We start from the raw sequence: 20,564 nt of genomic DNA, 5'->3' as shown, positions 1-20,564 counted from the left end.
GCTACTGATTGGCATGTTTATAAGAAAGGTTTTATTTCTCAAAACCTATGTCCTTTTTACAACATGTCTTCCAGTTAAGGGTAAATAAACAGTTTTGGAATTATGCAGCTGACAAGCATGAAACTAGAAGTCAGAGTAATAAAGTCCTCTGATGGGGTTAGCATGATAGATTTTGATAATCACGGTCTTCTTCAATTTTAAGAAATGAGCTCTTTCTCCCTCTTTCCCTTTCTCTCTCTCACACATAGAATCTCTGGTATAAAAGGAGACTACTGTAAATAGCTTGGTGAGTCATTATCAAGTTCTTCACTTTGAAACTAAAACTGCAGCTTAAAATTTATCTTAAAAAATGAATTTTTAATAGCAAGATTATTCTTAAAGCAAGGCATTTAGAGCAACCGCAATTTGTAAATAGTATAGAAGAACCTAGCTCAATTCCTGGCTGTTGGTTTTCATTTTCACAAGTAAGCAACTGGTTAAAATGCAAATTCTTCATCCCGTAAAGATCCCTCCTCCAAAAATGTCCTTTACAGTTATCTGAAAATATGCTGTTCTGGTCCCATTTCATTCCTCTCAACTCTGGGGTTTCTCTTGGTAGAATGAGGGTAATGATCAAAGTACCTGCAGAATTCAAGGTTGGGGGTGGAGGCACAAGTAAATGACAAGGTGTAAACCCAGAAAAATCACTGGGGCTGCCAAGGTAAATTAGATGGTACCGCAACATTTTTCTCATAACAGTGTAAGCAACATACCCAGTGCTAGACCTGTGTTTCTTTCTGTCACAAAGAGCATTTAGAACAGGCGTAAGCAGGACACCCTGAAACCAGCCTCAGAGCAAAGTCAAAATAACGATTTGTTAGCAAACAGGTAATGTTTAGCAAACTTCCATATGCAGATTCCTCTCTGCTGCTCATCTTAATTTTGTCCCTGTTTCTTACAAAGCTTTAGGTTCTAAAATGAAGTCTTGAAATTCAAAAGGACTTCAAAACTCTTCTGGTCCACCCTATCTCTCATGAACATTGCTCCTAGTCCAGCCGGGACAGACAGATGTCTCTGCTAGGACCTTCTGGGACAGGAAGAACTGCTCTGGAGACAGCCCACCTTGATGGCATCTCTTGTCTATAAGTTCAGTTCAGTTCAGTTCAGTCGCTCAGTTGTGTCCAACTCTTTGTGACCCCATGAATCGCAGCAAAAGGTTTTCTTCTGTGGAGCCAAAATTGTGTGCCCAAGAAGGATCTTTTGGACCGGAACGGATTTGAATAAGAAACCAAAAATGTAAAAACTAGAAGCTTCTACAACCTTATGCTAGATGGTGGTCATGAAAGGGCACCTTCAAAACCTTTGGCAATTGTCCACCCTGAAAAAGGAGAGTTGGAGCCAGCCTTTTTGTTTTACAGGGTTGTTACAGGACTTAGTCCCTGGTCCTTCCCAGGTGGCGCTAGTGGTAAAGAACCCTCCTGCCAATGCAGGAAACATAAGAGATTTGGGTTCTGACCCCTGGGTTGGGAAGATTCCCCTGGAGAAGGAAATGGCAACCCATTCCAGTTTTCTTGCCTGGAGAGTTCCAGGGACAGAGGAGCCTAGCAGGCTACAGCGCATAGGGTCACACAGAATCAGACACAAATGAAGTGACTTAGCACATGCACACACAGGACTTAGTCTTTTTCTGTTGAATCCTGGATTTCTTCAACGGCCCTACACAGGAAGTGGCAATTAAATCCTGCCCAGAGTTACTGAGATGAGTGGTTCTGCTCTGAGCTCCAGAACCCCGAATCCCAGACCTCTAGAGCCAAAGGGCATTTAAGCAGCATGCAGTTACAGCAATCATTTTACAAACACGGAAACTGCAGTCTGGGGAGGGGAAGCTATTTCTCACAAGGATTTCTGTAATGTGGTGCCTGCTGCTGGGAGCCCTTCCTGAGTGGAATACTGCCCTTCTGTTTGGAAACACTCCCATTCCTCCGACTGGGGATTCCTCTTGCCGCCCTCAGGCAGGACTGGGAGCTGACAGGGCAGTGCTGTGACAGGAGGAACTCATCAAAACCTCAGAACAGCCTGCAGCCAGATCAGGTGCTTTGTGGTGGGGCCCAGTCAGACCTTACTGGGGAAGGGAAGCGAAGACATGCGTGTGGTGGGTGATTTTTCTTTTCTAACTTTGATCAATACTGGGAAACCCAATGAAAGGGACACCCCGCCACTGCAGAGGGGAATTCAGGGCTTCAGCACCAAAGGAAGCCCCAAGTAAAACCCCGTCAGCCTGTGAACACAGAGAGAGCACGTTTCTCTTGCGGCTGGGGAAATGAGAGATGACCTTTCATTTCTCTAGTATGTTTACACTAGAGAAGAACAACTTGATGCTGAATGGGTACAGCCCAGGTGTGTGCTGAGGGTGGGGGCGGGGGTGGGTGGAGGGAGGGGAGACGGGTCCGTGGTGAGGATGTGAGTGTCTGGAGTGGTGTGTCTGCATGTGTGTTGTGTGTGTGTGAATGCACATGTGTATGAATGCATGTGAATTTTGTATTCGTGGGAGGGATCTGATTGTGTGGGTGTGCAGATATGAGTATGTGTGTGATTGTGCAGGCATGTATGCTGTGCATGTATGTAAGTGTTTTAGTCACATCTAATAAAACACCATAGTTTGGGGGCTTGTAAATAGCAGAGATCAATTTCTCACAGTTCTGGATGCTGGAAGTCTGAGATCTGGCTGCCAGCATGGTTAGGTAAGGGCCCTCTTCTGGATTGCAGACTTCTCCTGCGTCCTCACATGGTGACATGGTGGAAGGGGCTAGACAGCTGTCCGGGGTCTTAGAGAGTGCTGATCCCATCCATGGGTGCTCCACCCTTATGACCTAATCAACTCACAGAGGCCCCGCCTCCTGACACCATCACATTAGGTGTGAAATTCCAGGGTGTGAATCACCATTTTAGTGAGTGAGTGTAAAGGCGTGAATGTGTGGAAGATGGGTGTGTGGGGTGTATGTGGGTGTGAGTGTGGGTGAGTATGTGTGGGTCTGTGAGTGTGGGGGTTGGGTGTGAATGTGAGCATCTACATGTGTGTCTATTTATGAATGTGAGTGTGAGTGTGTTGAGGGTGGAGAAGACAGCTGTTGTTCTGGTTCCTATGTAGTTCCTCATTTTCCCACACCTTGGTTTCTCCTAAAAGCTACATTTCCTCAAAAGTATTCCATACTGTTTTTTGCCATAGCTTTTTTTTTTTTTTTTTTAATTTTTGGTCACACCACACGGCTTGTGAGATCTTAGCTCCTCGACCAGGGATTGAACCTGCAGTAAAAGCATGGAGTCCTAACTGCTGGACCACTAAGGAAGTCCCCATAGTTGCTTTTAAGAGAAAAAGTACTTTCTATGTTGAAGCCAAAAAATTGAGCCTAATCTATGAATACAGCAAAAACACCTGGGTATTGTCAAAACAGTAAATGCGGTGGTAGAAAATGTGGCTGTGTCACCAACAGCCCCAGTGTTGGATGAGAGCCCTTCACAAGGGGTCACCAATTCTTTCCCTCACATTCTAACATCCCCTTCTGCACAGACTTTCACATCATTTCCTTTGCTTTGACCAGTTATTTCCATCTGTGATTCCAGTACACTTTTCCTTCAGTTAATTCAGCTTCCATCCTTTAAGAAGAAAGTCACTTTGAATATAAGCCTTTGACTGTGTGGATCACAATAAACTGTGGGACATTCTGAAAGAGATGGGAATACCAGACCACCTGACCTGCCTCTTGAGAAACCTGTATGCAGGTCAGGAAGCAACAGTTAGAACTGGACATGGAACAACAGACTGGTTCCAAATAGGAAAAGGAGTACGTCAAGGCTGTATATTGTCACCCTGTTTATTTAACTTATATGCAGAGTACATCATGAGAAACGCTGGACTGGAAGAAACACAAGCTGGAATCAAGATTGCCGGGAGAAATATCAATAACCTCAGATATGCAGATGACACCACCCTTATGGCAGAAAGTGAAGAGGAACTAAAAAGCCTCTTGATGAAAGTGAAAGAGGAGAGTGAAAAAGTTGGCTTAAAGCTCAACATTCAGAAAACGAAGATCATGGCATCTGGTCCCATCACTTCATGGGAAATAGATGGGGAAACAGTGGAAACAGTGTCAGACTTTATTTTTCTGTGCTCCAAAATCACTACAGATGGTGACTGCAGCCATGAAATTAAAAGACGCTTACTCCTTGGAAGGAAAGTTATGACCAACCTAGATAGCATATTCAAAAGCAGAGACATTAGGTCCGTCTAGTCAAGGCTATGGTTTTTCCGGTGGTCATGTATGGATGTGAGAGTTGGACTGTGAAGAAGGCTGAGCACCAAAGAATTGATGCTTTTGAACTGTGGTGTTGGAGAAGACTCTTGAGAGTCCCTTGGACTGCAAGGAGATCCAACCAGTCCCTTCTGAAGGAGATGAGCCTTGGGATTTCTTTGGAAGGAATGATGCTGAAGCTGAAACTCCAGTACTTTGGCCACCTCATGTGAAGAGTTGACTCATTGGAAAAGACTCTGATGCTGGGAGGGATTGGGGGCAGGAGGAGAAGGGGACGACAGAGGATGAGATGGCTGGATGGCATCACTGACTCGATGGGCATGAGTCTGAGTGAACTCCGGGAGTTGGTGATGGACAGGGAGGCCTGGTGTACTGTGATTCATGGGGTCGCAAAGAGTCAGACACGACTGAGCGACTGATCTGATCTGATCTGATCTGACATATGAAAAGATACGACAGTGGGTTAAAGCCACATTACCCTTTCCAGTTTCCTCTGTCAGTTTCTTCAGAGTCCTCTCACTGTCTGAAGCATGGCTAATCATAAACTTTCTGAAGTTTAGGTTTAGACCATGGGTCTGGAAGAGAAATGTCTGTGTGCAGATGGAGCTGAATTCCCTTCTTCATTCACTCACTCCCTCGTTTGTTCATCCACGCGAACAAGTACATTAAAGCCCCTCTTTAGGCCTAGAGCCCATGTTGTATGCAGGGACATGGACGTGAACAAGCCAGGGGCAGGCTCCATGTCCTTGAGCTCACCGTCCAGCAGAGGAGGACAGAAATGCAGAGGGGATGGTGAGGGTCTTCGGGTGTTAAGAAGGAGTTCAAGGTTCAGCTGAGGGGACTATGACCAGGGAGGGGATGGGTGAGGAGTCAGGACCTTTCAGAAGGTAATACTGGCAGTTTCAGCATCTCCCATTCTCTGTGCAGCTAACGTGGTGAACCATAGACCAAAGTGAAGCTCAGGCGATGAGTCACTGCAGTTAAAGAGACAGAGCGTCAGGAAGACACAAGGGACGGGAGGGTCTACACATGGAAAGATAGGCCCACAATCAGAATCCATGTGAGCATCTGCTTGTAGTTTATTTGGTTGAAAGGATTTGGAGGTGTGGGTAAAATGAGTCAGCAGTCTAGTTGCTGAGGATTAAATAGGGTGAAGTTTTTGTTTGTTTAAACTGAGTTTTAAGGATAAAATCTTTTGGAATATTTAAAAGCTTTAGAAAATATCATGTATTTTCCCTTAAACTGTTTATATTGATTCTGTCCAGGTGTTATTACAGTTTTCTGACTTAAAAAAATACGAGAAGGTAATATTGGAGCTCCCCAGAAGAACAAATTAGTCAGGACAAGGGTGGGAGAACATTTGCTGGGAAGACCTCAGGGGGACATGGCTTTGGCATGTACAGAATCACATTAGTGAAGTGCTATCCCATAGAAATATTGGGTTGGCCAAAAAGTTCATTCAGCATAAGAGGGCACACAAACCTGAACAAACTTTTTGGCCAACCCAGTATAAAGCAAGCCACAGATGCAAGCCATATGTGTAATTTCAAACTTTCTCATGGCCACATTTTAGGAAATTAAAAAAAACAGATGGAGTTGATTTTAATAGTATGTATCACTTAACACAGGTTTATTGGGAATGTTATCATTTCAACATGTAATCAATTTAAAAATTACTAATGATCTATCTTGGGGCTTCTCTCATGGCTCAGTGGTAAAAAATCCACCTGCCAACGCAGGAGACTCGGGTTTGATCCCCAGGTTGGGAAGATCCCTAGGAGAAGGACATGGCAACTCACTCCAGTATTTTTGCCTGGAGAATCCCAGGGACAGAGGAGCCTGGCAGGCTACAGTCCATAGGGTCGCAGAGTCAGACACAACTGAAGCGACTGAGCACGCACGCATGCACGTGTCTATTAAGTGCCAGTATGGCACAGAGGCCAAGAGCTCACCCTCCAGATGGCACCCCATCCTAGGTCAGGATAGCTTCATTTCAAAGGCTACATGGCTCCCTCCTGTAGTGAGCAAGATTCCTAAGCCTTGACAAGCAGGAAAGGAGAGATGGGGAAACGCTTGTTTCCAAAAGTGGGGAAAAGATTGAGCAGGGAAAAGACTCACTTGTTAAAAGAAGTAATTCATTTTGATAAATAGCTACCCTCAAACCATAGAAGACAAGGAGAAAGAGAAAAGAGCCAGCCCCATACTAGTTAACAGCACAGCTTCAGAAAGACAGTTGAGATCAGAAGCAGCTTGTTTAGTACATTCACTTGGTTTCTTTCTCCCTGTCTTTGTCTTGGGTGAATGAAGAGTGTTCCAGCCTGTATCACATTGCACTGAAGCCATGAATTCTTTGACCTCCTCATATGAAAGGGATTCAATAAAAGTAGGAAGTATTATTTGTAACCTGGTTTATATTGATGGAGGACAAAGGTCTATTGTGAATCCCCAGGGAAGATTGGCTGCCAGGAGCCTTATGTAATTATAGGAGCTATACAACATCAGAATCAATATTTAAATACAAAAGCAGCAGATGGGAAGATTAGTTTTGTTGTGGTATTCAACTCTTTCTCCTTCCCTTTCCCAGCCCTGTCCCAACACAGGCTGGCACAGAATTGCTGCAGATGCTTTCAGACAGAACAGGTTGCTTTCCCTTGCTTGCTGGTCACACATGCTATACCAGCTGCAATTGCAGGGAATTTGGATTAGATAGCAGAATGTGGTCAGTGACAAAGATAAGAGTAAGTAGCAGAGAATTAACAGAACATAGAAAACACAGACGCAAGGGGGGTTAAAGCTTGCTTTTAAAAAGTTTCCATTATTTTGCTGTTTTCCAGCTATAAAACAAGATAGAAATCATTATGCCAGGGTAACTGCCAGAAGGTAAATCAGTTCAGAGTAACAGAACACCTGGGGAATGTCTACTGAGTGCCAGCATGACAGCAGTTTAAGACCTCATCCTCCAGGTAGAGCAGCTGTGCTACCTGGGTTCAAGTTCCAGCTTTACCACTTGCTGGCTGTGTGTCCTTGAGCATGGTGCTCAACCTCTCTGTGCCTTATGAGCACAGTGTAGATAATAACAGCATATACTACATGAGATTGCTATGAAAACTAAAGAGAGAATTGTGAAAAGTGTTTGCAAGGTCATTGTTAGGAGGCAAACACTGTGTGTGACACTGAGGATGCAAAAATAAACTGACAGGCTAATGGGGAAAACAGATCCACAGATAGAAATTTCCAGTACAGTGATTTTCAAACCTTCCAGGTAAAGACTGTCCTTACTTTGAACTAGGGTTGCTGAAGGCAGTCATAAGTTGAAAAGTTGAAGTATTCAGGCTTAAACCCACAAATGGTATATATACTTTGTAATCAACTGTGTGATATTGGTGAGACTTCTACAGGGAGCTGTGGTATATGCCAGGTTAAGAATAATAGAAGATTCAAAGAAGAGCCATAAGGGTAAAGTGCCAATCATGATGATTTTTATATTAGAGTGAATAAACAGTACCCACCAAGTGTCTTCACATCTGTCATGCACCAAACACTGTTTTGAAACAGTCTGCTTCCCTTAGGTCACTGAATCCTCCAATACACCTGTGCTGCACAAAGAATTATCCTCACTTTACATGTGAGGAAACTGAGGCTCAGAGAGTTGAAACAGCTTGCCCAAGGTCACACAGCTGCTAAGTGGTGGAACAGAAAAGTCAAAGATCTGTCCTAATAACAAGAACCAAGTCAGCAGTGTTTCAGAACCCAAAAGAAAAAAAAAAAAAACCTCACAGATAAAGCTGTGATTAGTAAATGTTCAAACTCCTCAGCTTTCCAAAGGGTCTTGATTACAGGCGCTCTTCTCTGATATAGGCTAAACTCTACCAGTTTTTAAAAAGTTATTTTTTGCCTGAAGAGAAATTCAGAAGTAAAATAGTACTTTATTGTCAGTACAGTAGTTTTTAAGTCCTAAGAGGAAATGCTTTATCAATTCACAGAAACGCCTTTCCTATAATACACTTTAAAACAGAAACGGGGCAATGCATTCTGAAATGCATCAGACTTTGTGCTTTCTTGGATTGCATTCACCAAGTTATTTTTGATTCTGAAAGCCTTTTCAGGCAGCAGAATTATTATAACGGTTTATAAGGGAGCTCACTCCTTGCTCTTTGGACAAACCAAAGTCAGAAAGGCTAAGTTCACCAAGTTTAGGTCATTTTCCACAGGACAGAGCAGAAAGAAAACTGAAGGGAGAGAAGCCGTGGACACATTTTTCTTCTTAGTGTATTCTTACCAGTAGAAGAAGATGACGACAGTAATATCACTGGCTGAAATCTGCTCTTAGCACTGTCCAAGAAGGGACAAGAAGTACCCTGTCTTTGTGATGTTCACAGGGATCCCTGGCTCAATAGGAGTATCTCCTTCATCTCTCACATCCACCAGGGGGCGCACTAAAATCTCACATTACTATGGGGACAAGTTTATTTCTTAACCTCTCTTGAGCTTTAGCACTCTCATCAGAATAGGGAGTGTCACATTTATTGTGACACTCATTGTAGAGCTCCTGATTCATGGTATGGCCCAATAGATGATAGATTCCCCCTTCTCACCCACCCAAATAAACACTAGAGGGAAAAATAAGTTTATCTGAAAAGACCCAGCTGGCTCATCAGGCCAAGGTTCTTTTTGTTTCAGAACTTGTCCCCTTCTGACTTAGAGCCTGTCGGCTCTGGAGAAAGAATTCTGGATCTCCACCCTCCCCAAATTACCAACCTCATGCCCACTATTGATGTTCCACATCAGAGCATACCACAGCCACACAATTACAGAGGCTGCTTTGCAACTCTGGGCCAGAAGGGTGACTGAGGACCCAACTACGCAATATGGCGCCTGTACTCACCAACTGTCTCAGGCTTGCCAATAGAAGGAGTAGAGAGTCAGAGTGGAGGGGTCATGAGTCTGGAGGTCAGGAGCCCTTGATTCCACTCAGCTCCTCCATCTGTCTCTTGAGTGGCCTTAAGCAAATCATCTCGTGTCCCTGGGACTTAGTTTCCTCTGTTGATAAAATGAAACACTGAATTAATTGTTCATCTGGAGAATCCCCTCCAGTTCTGCTCTTCTGGTATTCTATTCTAGCTCTTATTAAAACTGGAATAATTATTCCATTATTTAATTCTGTTGTTATTCCATTCCCTTAGAGCCAGGTTAATCCACGGGTGATGGATTATGTACATGGTTTGCAAACTTAATGTTACCTAATTTTTTTAACTAACCTAATCACACTGTTTTCAGGTGCTTCAGGAGACTGCCTGCCTGCTGGCTAAATACTTGTTTCCCCACTGACTCACTGAACTCATTGAATCTTTTATTCTATGGACCTTGCTAGACAAGTTAGGTCCATTTTCCAGTTTGGTTAAGGAGATTAGTTAACTGATTGATGTTAACCTTTATCCCCAAACTTGAGTTTGACATTTTATATAAGCACAAGTCAAGGGATACCATGTTCCTTTGTCTAACTTGTTGGCCCCATCTTCATTTTCTCACTGATATTTGCGGCTCAAAAATATGGGATCTGAAGAGAAAATGCAAGATAGGTCCAGGCCCTTCGCTGCCCTCCTTCACTCATCTTTCCAACCCACACCTCTGCTTACCAGATCACTGGGATCAGATAGATTTCCACAGCAGTCACTACGTAGGTTCGTTGGACCCAGGAGGACTTGACATTTCCCCCCTTCTGTTAGCATTCTACCATTGGATTGCATGAGATTACCAAGGTATCTGTGAAGGACAATGAGGGGGCCATAATAGAGGCTGTTTCCCTATTTGCCTCCTGGGTCCCTGGCAAGAATGAGGAGTTTTGTGAGCGCCAACTCTTGGGAAGTACATTTGGGTGCTACCCTCTGGAGCTACCAAAGAGACAAGTAGGGAAGGATGGAGTGAGAGAGACCTGATCGAATGGTCTTCCCTACCCAGCTTTTACTTATTTATCTTTTTTTTTTCTTCTGTGGCCAAGGGCATGTTTATTAATAACAGTTCAGAACATCACAATGTCAAAAGCACTCACTTGTTTTAATCCACACAAGATCAGCTGTGATGGACACTTGCCCCACCAAAACTTTGTGGTTCTTGCCAGGACACAGGATGTCTTATAGGGAAAAGCTGAACGTGCACCCCAAAATGCCCCCAGCCACATGGCATTCACCCATTGCATTGACCATGTTTTATGATCGAGTCTTGGCCCTTGTGGATCCAGAAAGGCACCTAGGACATGACCTGCATCATTCAAGCTCCCAGAGCCTGAAATATGAAAAAGCTGGCTGTTCATGCATTAATTTATAGTGAGAATTGCAGCTGTTGGGCCAACCAGAAGGCCTGAGTCAGCAGATAGGAGCATCCTCTTGCAGCATGCTAATTATTTCAGAAGCCAAATTATAATCAGAAGGCCAGTTTTTTCACTTAAAGTGGAAGATACAAATTCTAAATGAAGCAGATATTCATATTAACCCAGCCTCTCCTGACAGATAAAAGACATAGGATACCAAATTATTAAAAGATGGCTTAGGAGCAGGAAACCAGAAAAAGGGGCATTTGCCAACCCTAAGGTGTGTTTTTCAGCATCTTGAGGTCACGCCACACCCCATGAAAAGAAGAGCCTTGCAAGAAAACTGTGATGCTTAAGTCTGGTGAGCATTGCCTTTCTCTCCCTACACTAGGCATGGACAGGCACTGCCAACACAGGCTTGGGCAACTCTCCATTTCCAGTGATTCTGTTTCTCATGGTCCTTGTCTAACAGGGTTACAATACAAAGAATTAGTTTTATGCTTACTTTCTGGGATTGTTCCCAAACAATTCTTTAAGAATTAACTTTTTAAAAATGTTAACTGATTGTTTTCTATAAGTGGTGGAGCTTGGTGGAGCATAAGTGTGTGGTGGAAGAAATGAAAAAATGTAAAAAAAAGGTCACTCTAGTGTAGTCACCTGCTGCAGGCAGTCATGAGGTCCTAGCATAGAGCATCCAGTGACCTTGTCTGAGAGTACACAGTAAGTAAGTGTGTTTTGTTGCAGAATCTGAGTCTATCGGAAGCAAGAGGAAAAATCCTCCACTATCAAGTGACCTTGCAGAAGGTGGCAGGAGGGGAAATCACACTACAGAACATCACAGAACACACTTCCTGGACCTGGGTAATTCCCAGAACTGGGAACTGGGCTGCGGCTGTGTCTGCAGCTAACTCGAAAGGCAGTTCCCTGCCCACTCGCATTAACATAACGGATCTGTGTGGGGCAGGTAAGTACCAAATTTTCTTTAATATTGTTTGTAGGAAACTGTCTTCCTAATCTCTTAGCTCATTCAGGCCCAGCTCAGGGCCTGGTATGAGTAGCACAGGAGTGTAGACTTTGAAATTAACAGGTTTCAAAGGCTGTCTGAAATTTCCTTTTAGCCAGTGAGTATCCAAATGAATTAACACCTCTGAGCTTCAATTTCCTCCTCTCTAAACTAGGGATTACATTACCTGAATTGCAGGTCATTGTGAGTTTAAATACAGAGACTAATAAATACATAATAGGTGTTTGGGGTTTCCCTGGTGGCTCAGCTGGTAAAGAACCCCTTGCCAATGCAAGACGCACAGGTTCGATCCCTGGGTCAGGAAGATCCCCTGGAGGAGGAAATGGAAACCATTTGCTTGGGAAGTCTCATGGAGAGAGGAGACTGGTGGACTGGAGTCCATGGGGTCACAAAGAGTCGAAGATGACTGAGAGTATGCACACACATATAAACAATAAATGTTAGTTATGGAAATATTCATTAAATTGAACACTAATATCTTGCTAATTTTTCCATGAGCAAGAGTAATATGTGTTGTCAAGTTCTAGAAAAAGCATACCTATAGTCAAAACATGTTTGAAAACCAATAATATTAAAATGAAATTCTGACTGTAAGGAACTATAGTACAATATTGCTATACTATAGCTCTTTATTATTCAAATTTAGATATGTATCCAATTATCTACATTGAAAACCTCCCAGCTAGCTAGACATATTTTATAGTCACATCCTCTGAAAGCTACCTTGTCAGGATTAAAGCTGATAATTAGTGAAGAAAATAGATACTAAAACTATTTTCAAGACCTGTATTATAAAAGTATTTTAGTCAAGATTGTCGGCCTAACTGTTTCAAAAAATGCCTGATAGAATAAAACTCTATAATTAGATTCTTCCTTAAAATTCAGTGTAACAGTTTATCCACACTGGGGTCTGAAAGTGAAAGTCACTCAGTCGTGTCCAACTCTTTGCAGTCCATGGAATTCTCCAGGCCAGAATACTGGAGTGGGTAGCTGTTCCCTTCTCGAGGGAATCTTCCCAACCTAGGGATCAAACCCAGGTCTCTCACATTGCAGACAGATTCTTTACCAGCTGAACCACCAGGGAAGCCCAAGTATACTAGAGTGGGCCGCCTAGCCCTTCTCCAGCAAATCTTCCTGACCTGGGAATTGAATCGAGGTCTCCTGCATTGCATGCAGATTCTTTACCACCTGAGCCACCAGGGAAGCCTAGCAATTATTATTTTGAAGAAGCTTCTACCAAGAATTCTCATCTTATATATACTATTGAATCTTGGTTATAAGTCTTTTCAGTCATATATCTGTAAAGGTAGAGATAATATAGTAGATAAAAATACAAATAAATATTGATATACCCTTGGGTCAGCATATGAGTTAGGAATTTCTTTTAGGAGTGGTAGTTGCTCTTTCTAGAGGCTTGACTATAGTGACTTACTTATTCTCTTATAGAAGAGAAGTTTGGAGGTAGACAGCCCAGGGCTGGTGTGACAGCTGTACTCATGAGGACTCCAGCCTCCTTCCTTCTGTACCCTCTGCCACATAGTCCAGGATGACTGCTGGAGCTCCAGCTGTCTCCTTCTAGGCAGCAGAAAAGAAGGGAGAAGCCTCACCTCTCACTCTTGAGGAGTTTTGCCCCAAGTCACACAACAACACTTGCAGTATTGATCCTAACTTGTCACTTGGTCACACCCAACTACAAAGGAGACTTAGAAACACATTGTTCTCTTGCTAGAGAAGATGAGAAGAGGGTATTTGGTAGGTAACTGGTAATCTCTGCCTCATGTGGGGAAGGCATCTAAGAAGAAACCTGAAGGAAAAGATGGATTACCTATGGGAAAAAAGCTTAACTTTATGCATAGTAAAGTAAGAATTTTTAAAAAACACTGTAAATAAGGTTTTAAATGCAAAGAGCAATTTAGGAAAAGTATATGATAGATTTTTGGCAAATACATATAACTTTTCAAATAAATAAGAGATAATGGGATATGAACAGGAAAGTCAAATATAAAATAAAAGGAATAGGGACTTCCTTCATGGTCCAGTGGCTAAGACTCCACTCTTCCAATGCAAGGGGCCAGGGTTTGAGCCCTAGTCAGGGAACTTGATCCCACATCCTGCAACTAGAAGATCCTGCATGCTGCGGCTAAGACCTGGGCAGTGAAATAAATAAATAAACACTTACAAATAAATAAATAAATAAAAGGAACAATACAGATATAAAAACATGTTCAGCCTAACTAGCAATCAATGAGATGCAAGTTTTGAAAGAAAAAAAACCTTAGCAATCAGATCAAAATAAAAAAGAGTAAGTAGCATCAGCATAACCTATACTGGTGAAAGTGTGGGGAAAAGCCACTTTTGTGTGAACTGGTACACTTTCTTTACAGTTGAGCCACTAGGGAAGCTCATGAATTGGTACAACTTTCTGAAGAGAAATGTGTCAACTTGTAACATAAAAAACTTCAAATATGAATATATCTTTTGACCAGGAAACTATGCCATTAATAATACATCCTCAGCAAATAATAAGGCATGAGCTTAAAAAAAAAATGTAAGCTTTTTTGTTGAATGGTTTTAAAATGTTTTTTTTTGTTGTTGAAATGGTTTTGAAATAATGAAACACTACAAACAGCCTAAAATTTTATAATAGAGGGTAGATTGGTTAAATATATCATAACCTTCACCCACCTTAATCCCACTCCAGTATAAAAGTAATATTGTAGCTGTGTTTTTATTGGTGTGGAAAGATGCACATGATGAGTGAAAAAGTAGGCTTTCAAAAGTATACATGGTATAATGCAATTTAAAATATGAATTTACACAAATAGACATTTTAGCACAGTAAAGAAGTCTAGAAGAATGTACATGGAAATATCAACAGAAGTCATATCTACATTGTGGTATTACAGGTGATTTTTATACTCAAATTTGCTTCTTCATTGAGTAAGTACTGTATGTGTAAATTTTTTAAAGGGATCCTGTAGGGGAAAATTGAGATCTTACCACTGTTTAATATCCTGCTCTTATTAAAAAGTAGTATGTCAAAATACCTTACTTCTTTAAACCTCACTGCAGATGGGTCTTGAGGATGTAAGCATCTTGAATTTTCTGGGCCCATTCTAGTTTCTTTACTTAGATTTGAAAACAGCTTCTCAAAATGACACATTCATTAGGCCTCTGCATTATTGATTCAACAAAAATTTATTGAGATTACTATATAAGGTAACTGGAGTTCAGCAATAGGTAAAAAGTACAATTACATTTTGTCCAGTGGGAGGGGCAATCATATAAAAAAAGCAAACTGCAGTACAGGATATATGTGAGACAAGAGATATGCACAGGGCACTCTAGGAACAGAGAAAAGTAGAAACGTGGGCATGGAGGGGAGGCTTCGTGTGAACAGAGATTAGAGAGACGAGTTGTGTTAGCCAGGCAAACAGTGCAGGTATGCAGGCAAGGTTTGTTTTAAAGTAAGATCTGAGCAGGCATAGAAGTTGAAAAGAAGAACCAGGGTGGGAAAGAGTTGACGAGGAAGGGGAAAGGGGATCATTAAGGGAATGAAGTTCCTGAGGAGCTGAAGGATGATGGATCCAGAAGCCAAAAAGACATAAGAGGCACAATTCCCCCTCTCAGAATGGAGGAGTGTCATTAAGGATGAGGCTCAAAATAGAGAAATGTGGAGGGGTGGTAAAGTAAGACATTGAAACAGTTCTCTAGACCTAGGCTGTAGCTAAAAGGGTCCTGGTCCTAGAAATCTTAAGAGCCCACTGCCTCTCTTAAGGCCACACCTGAGCCATCCAATAGCAGTAGTCAAGCCTCCTAGGGAGACCTGGAGGACAGATTTGCAAATCTCCCATCGGGGAGCTCTCGTGTCCCAAATTCTGCATGATCTGTAGGAATAGTGTACCATGTACTTTTGCTGCTTCTCTTTCAGTATAGTTCACACAACTCACAGAAACAGCTTTCTTCCCAGAAAGAGAAAAATAGTGCCCCAAGCGGCAGAATTGTATCGATTTTGAGAAAGCGGGGACAACTTGTTTGTAAAAGGCATATGCCACAGCATTGAATATCAAGAAGTATGAGAATGATTCTGTTGGTTTATGATGAAAACTGAATGTGTGCTAAACAGACTGGTCAAGAAATAAAACACATTTAATATTTCAGACCTGTCCCTGTGCTCAGGAATTTTGGAAATTATGGCCAGAGTCAGAAGCTAGCACAACCATAGAGGCCCACACAGATGTCAGAGACTGAGGCCCCAGGAGGTGAAGTAACTTAGCCAAGATCGTACATCCAATTCGTGACAAAGCTAGACTGAAAACCAGGCCACCTGTCAGGAGGGCAACTTTTCCAAATAGCGTATGAACTTCATAACTCTATTCAGATGCTCTTAATGAAAATGTAGAGGGAATTTGAATGATAAAGGCTGAAGAATAATTTTGAAAGATGTCACAGAAATGAGTTGTTAGCCAAGTTCTAAAAGAGAGGGCATGCCCTGGCAAACACGGTGGGGAGAAAATCCAGGCTGGTTCCTGGCAAGTGTGGTGACTCAGAGACTGGGCAATGCCAAGTTGATTTACTTAGCTAATTGCAATGAGACCAGTGGTTAGAAAAGTTGATTGACTGTGTTAGCCCATCACCTGGCAAAGAGTCTTTCAAACCCTACGTGCTCAATACATATTTACTGAATGAATACGTTTTATTCTCCAAAACAAAAACAAATTTGTGGCATAGCCAGAAAATAAGATACCAAGGCAAATGAAGACAAAGAACCAGGGCTGGGGAATTCCAGTTCCTGGCAAGGTAGCTAACACAGAGGTACCAAACCCACCCAAAGATCCACAGGAGAGACAGGACAGGATGACTGAGAACCTGTGAATGGGGAATAGTGAGGAATGGAGAGGACTGAGGTGGCACTGGCTTGTTGCACTCCTTTTTCTTCCCCTTGTTGCCTTGGTATTTTTACTATGGTATTTTACTTGGTATTTTTACTATGGGGCAGGAAAGTCTGGAGGGCAGGGCAGAATGACTATGAGGAAGCCCTGGAACCTAATGAAGAGTGCCTGAGATATTCTCCTGCCCCCCAACCCCATGGTCTGGCAGTTATAGAAGAGAATGACAGCCCCACTCTCCCATGAAGAGCAGTGTCAGCCACAGAGGCATGGGCAGGTTCCGGAGCTGCCAAGTACACCTCCCAAGAGCCAAGCAGAGCTCAGGGTGCATCACTATAGGCTCTCTGGTTCTCCACTCTGAAAAGCTCCTTCTCCTCACCTAAGCTTACCTGGAGGAGCACAAGCTCTGGCTAAGGTTTCACGACTCCCCCCATAGAAAAATGAAGGTCAAGGCTGCTGATCAATCCAAGGAAATAAAACATGACCCCAAAGGAGAAAATTAGGAGAAATCTGAGGGGCACAGTTCTGGGAAGGAAAGGCACCAAGTGGGATTACTTGGGTGGTAGGACGCATAATCAGCACAATAGAAAGACCAAGAGTTTAGAATAAGGGCTTCCCTGGTGGTCCAGCAGATAAGAATCCTCCTCCCAATGCAGGGGCCATGGGTTCAATCCCTGGTCCAGGAAGATTCCACATGCTGTGGAGCAACTAAAGCCCATGCGCCACAACCACTGAGCCCATGTTCTGTAACTATTAAAGCCCATGTACCTAGAGACCCTGCTTTGCAACCGGAGAGAAGCCTTTCACAGCTACTAAGAGTGGCCCCCTGCTCACTGCTACTAGAGAAAGCGTGCTCACTGCAATGAAGACCCAGTGCAACCAGAAATAATTGAATAAATAAGAGTTTAGAGTAAGCATAAGAAGTATCCTTAGAAAGATAAGAGAGGATACTGGGAACATGAATCAGAAACAGGTGGTTGTGGAATAGCCCTAAATAGAGATTCAATATGAAAAGTTCAGTTGTTGAAATAAAGAACTCACCCAATGGGTTGGATAGCAGAAAGGACTTATCTGAAGAGTGAATGAGTGAGAGGAAGATTGGGTGAGAAACTTAAAAGTCATCAAAAGGGGAAAAGAGTTTGAAAAATAAGAAGACTTAAGACATTGAAAGAATAAGTGATGATAATTGCATAAAAGAAATTAAGAGAAAGAAATTAAATTAAATTAAAAGAAATTAAGAGAAAACGTGAATGAAAGGGGAAATATTTGAACATATTTATCAAGAATCTTACAGAATGTACTACTCTGGTGCAGGATGTCGATAATGGGGGAAGTGATGCGTGTTTGGGGTCGGGGGTGTGTGGAAAATGTCTGTACATCTCACTCAATTTTGCTGTGAACTTAAAACTGCTTTAAAAAATAAAGTCTATTTTAAGAAGAAAGGAGAAAAGATAATGAGTGCAGAATGATCAAGCAGGGTTGCCCCCAAGAATACAAAGATGGATCAATATCAGAAAAGTGTATCAATGTAATTCATTACTTTAATACTGAAGGAGAAAAGGGGGATATGTTCTTAACAGATATAGAAATGTATTTAGTAAAACAAAATTTTTAGTAAATAGTATTTTATAAAAATAAAATCTGTTTGAAAGCTATAAAAAAAAGGAAAACTTTTTAGCTTTTTAAAGACTTTCTACCAAAAACATGCAGCAAGCATCATCTTAATAAAGATATGTGGGAACATTCTTTTTTAAAATTAGCAACAAGATTTAAAAAAAAAGGAAATGAGATTTGTTCAAAGATTGGGAAGAAGAGATTTTAAGTGTACAACTAATAAGATTATTACATGGAAAATTTAACAAGGGCCATAGACAAATTATGAGAACTAATTAGAGAGTTTAGAAGGTCGGCTAGAATAAGAATAACACACACAAATTCATAGTGGAAAAGAAGTAGAAAATAAGATGCCATTTTAATAGCAAACTAATAGTATAACATGTCTAGGAATTAACCTTAAAAAGCACATTAAAACTTTAAGGAGGAATTTTTGAAACTCCATTAAAAGATATAAAAAGAGACCCAAACAACTTCAAAGAAACATCATATTTATAAATGGGACAACCTAACATTGTAACAATATCAGTTCTCCCTGAACTGAGCTGTAAATTTAATATAATTCCAATAAAAATACCAGCTGAAATTTTTGAGGACTCTCATAAACTGATTATAGGAGCTATATGGAAGAATAAAGTTTCATGAATACCCAAGATCACTTTGAAAAAAAGAAGAGCAAAATGAGGAGGGACTTTAACTACCAAATAGTCAGGTGTCACAGAGCGTTGTAATGTGACCAGTGTGTTCTGGTGAAGAAGCTGATCCACACACAAACCCATGAATATGTGGAGCTTAGTGTGTGACAGGGGTGGTACCACATTTGGAAAAATTGACCTGTTGTGTGGAAAAGATAATAAAGCTTATTTCCTTTAAACACACACACACACACACCCTTTAGCTAGATTTGGATTAAAAACCTAAATATGAAAGGTATTTAAAAAATAAAACCAAAAGCAAATGGGAGGAAATGTAGTTAAGTATCTTTGTGACCCCAGAATGGAAGGATTTTATAAATAAGACTCAAAATACACATACTGTGGTAAATTTATCCACATCAAAGTAAGTATTTATGTTCAACAAACACATCATAAAATTAAGAGACTTGAAAGACTAGAGTGAGATATTTTTAGTGTTGAAAACTAACATGTGATTAATATCTAGAATATAGAAGTTATTTCTGCAAATCAGGAAGAAGACAGGAAATACAACAGAAAAAAAAATGAGTGAGGTATGAAAAGGGGAAAGTCAGACAGCTAGTAATATGTGAAGAGCTCAGCCTTGTAAGAAATCAGAAAACGAAAATAAAACCACAATTAAATACCTCCTTACATGTGCCAGCTTGGGAAAATGAGAAAGAAAATACCAGATGTTGGTGGGGAAATGAGAACTCTCATGCTTTTCTTGTTGGAGGGTCAACTGATTTACTGTTTTAGAGATCAGTCTGACCATATTTAGGGAAATGGGTGAATTTAGTTTATAATTGAAAAATTGTGTGCATTTATATGTAGAGAGAGTCTATTTTTAAAAAACTGAAGTATAGTTGCTCTACAATGTTGTGTTAGTTTCTATATAGCAAAGTGAATCAGTTATGTAATACATATACATATATCCACTCCACACTGGTTCACATTTGGGAGAAGAGTACGTCATGACAGTATATTGTCACCCTGCTTATTTAACTTATAAGCAGAGTACATCATGCAAAATGCTGAGTTGGATGAATCACAAGTTGGAATCAAGTTTGCCAGGAGAAAATCCAACAGTCTCGGATATGCAGATGTCACTACCCTAATGGCAGAAAGCGAAGAGGAACTAAAGAGCCTCTTGATGAAAGTGAAAGAGGAGAGTGGAAAAGCTGCTTAAAATTCAACATTCAAAAAACTAAGATCATGGCATCTGGTCCCATCACTTCATAGCAAATAAATGGGGAAACAGTGGCAGATTTTATTTTCTTAGGCTCCAAAATCACTGTGGACAGTTGCTGCAGTCATGAAATTAAAAGACGCTTGCTCCTTGAAAGAAAAGCTATGACAAACCTAGACAGTATATTAAAAGGTGGAAACATCACTTTACCGACGAAGGTCCTAATTGTCAAAGCTACGGTTTTTCTAATAGTCATGATTGGATGTGAGAGTTGCACCATAAAGAAGGCTGAGTGCCGAAGAATTGATGCTTTTAAATTGTGCTGGAGAAGACTCTTGAGAATCCCTTGGACAACAAGGAGGTCAAACCAATCAGTCCTAAAGAAATCAACCCTGAATATTCATTGGAAGGACTGATGCTGAAGCTGAAGCTCCAATTCTTTGACCATCTGATTCCAAGAATCTGATGCTGGGAAAGATGGAGGACAAGAGGAGAAGAGGGCAACAGAGGATGAGATGGTTGTGTGGCATCACTGGCTCAATGGACATGAGTTTGAGCAAACTCTGGGAGATAGTGAA

The 20,564-nt window shown here is 41.4% G+C and overlaps 1 protein-coding gene across 4 annotated transcripts in view; it reads left to right on the top strand.

Annotated features, from left to right (window-relative positions):
* Positions 1–20,564, top strand: part of IL12RB2 (interleukin 12 receptor subunit beta 2) — an 87,153-nt gene that overhangs the window by 37,328 nt on the left and 29,261 nt on the right. For all 4 annotated transcript variants that reach the window (XM_024984942.2, XM_005204447.5, XM_024984948.2 and 1 more), the window contains 1 exon segment: positions 11,341–11,560. In XM_024984942.2, coding sequence (XP_024840710.1) covers positions 11,341–11,560 — 220 coding nt within the window.

Source organism: Bos taurus, chromosome 3 (genome assembly GCF_002263795.3).
Source record: "Bos taurus isolate L1 Dominette 01449 registration number 42190680 breed Hereford chromosome 3, ARS-UCD2.0, whole genome shotgun sequence".
In the NCBI taxonomy this organism is placed as follows: domain Eukaryota; kingdom Metazoa; phylum Chordata; class Mammalia; order Artiodactyla; family Bovidae; genus Bos; species Bos taurus.
Note: the sequence above shows the minus strand (reverse complement) of the source record. Positions and strands in the feature narration are given on the sequence as shown.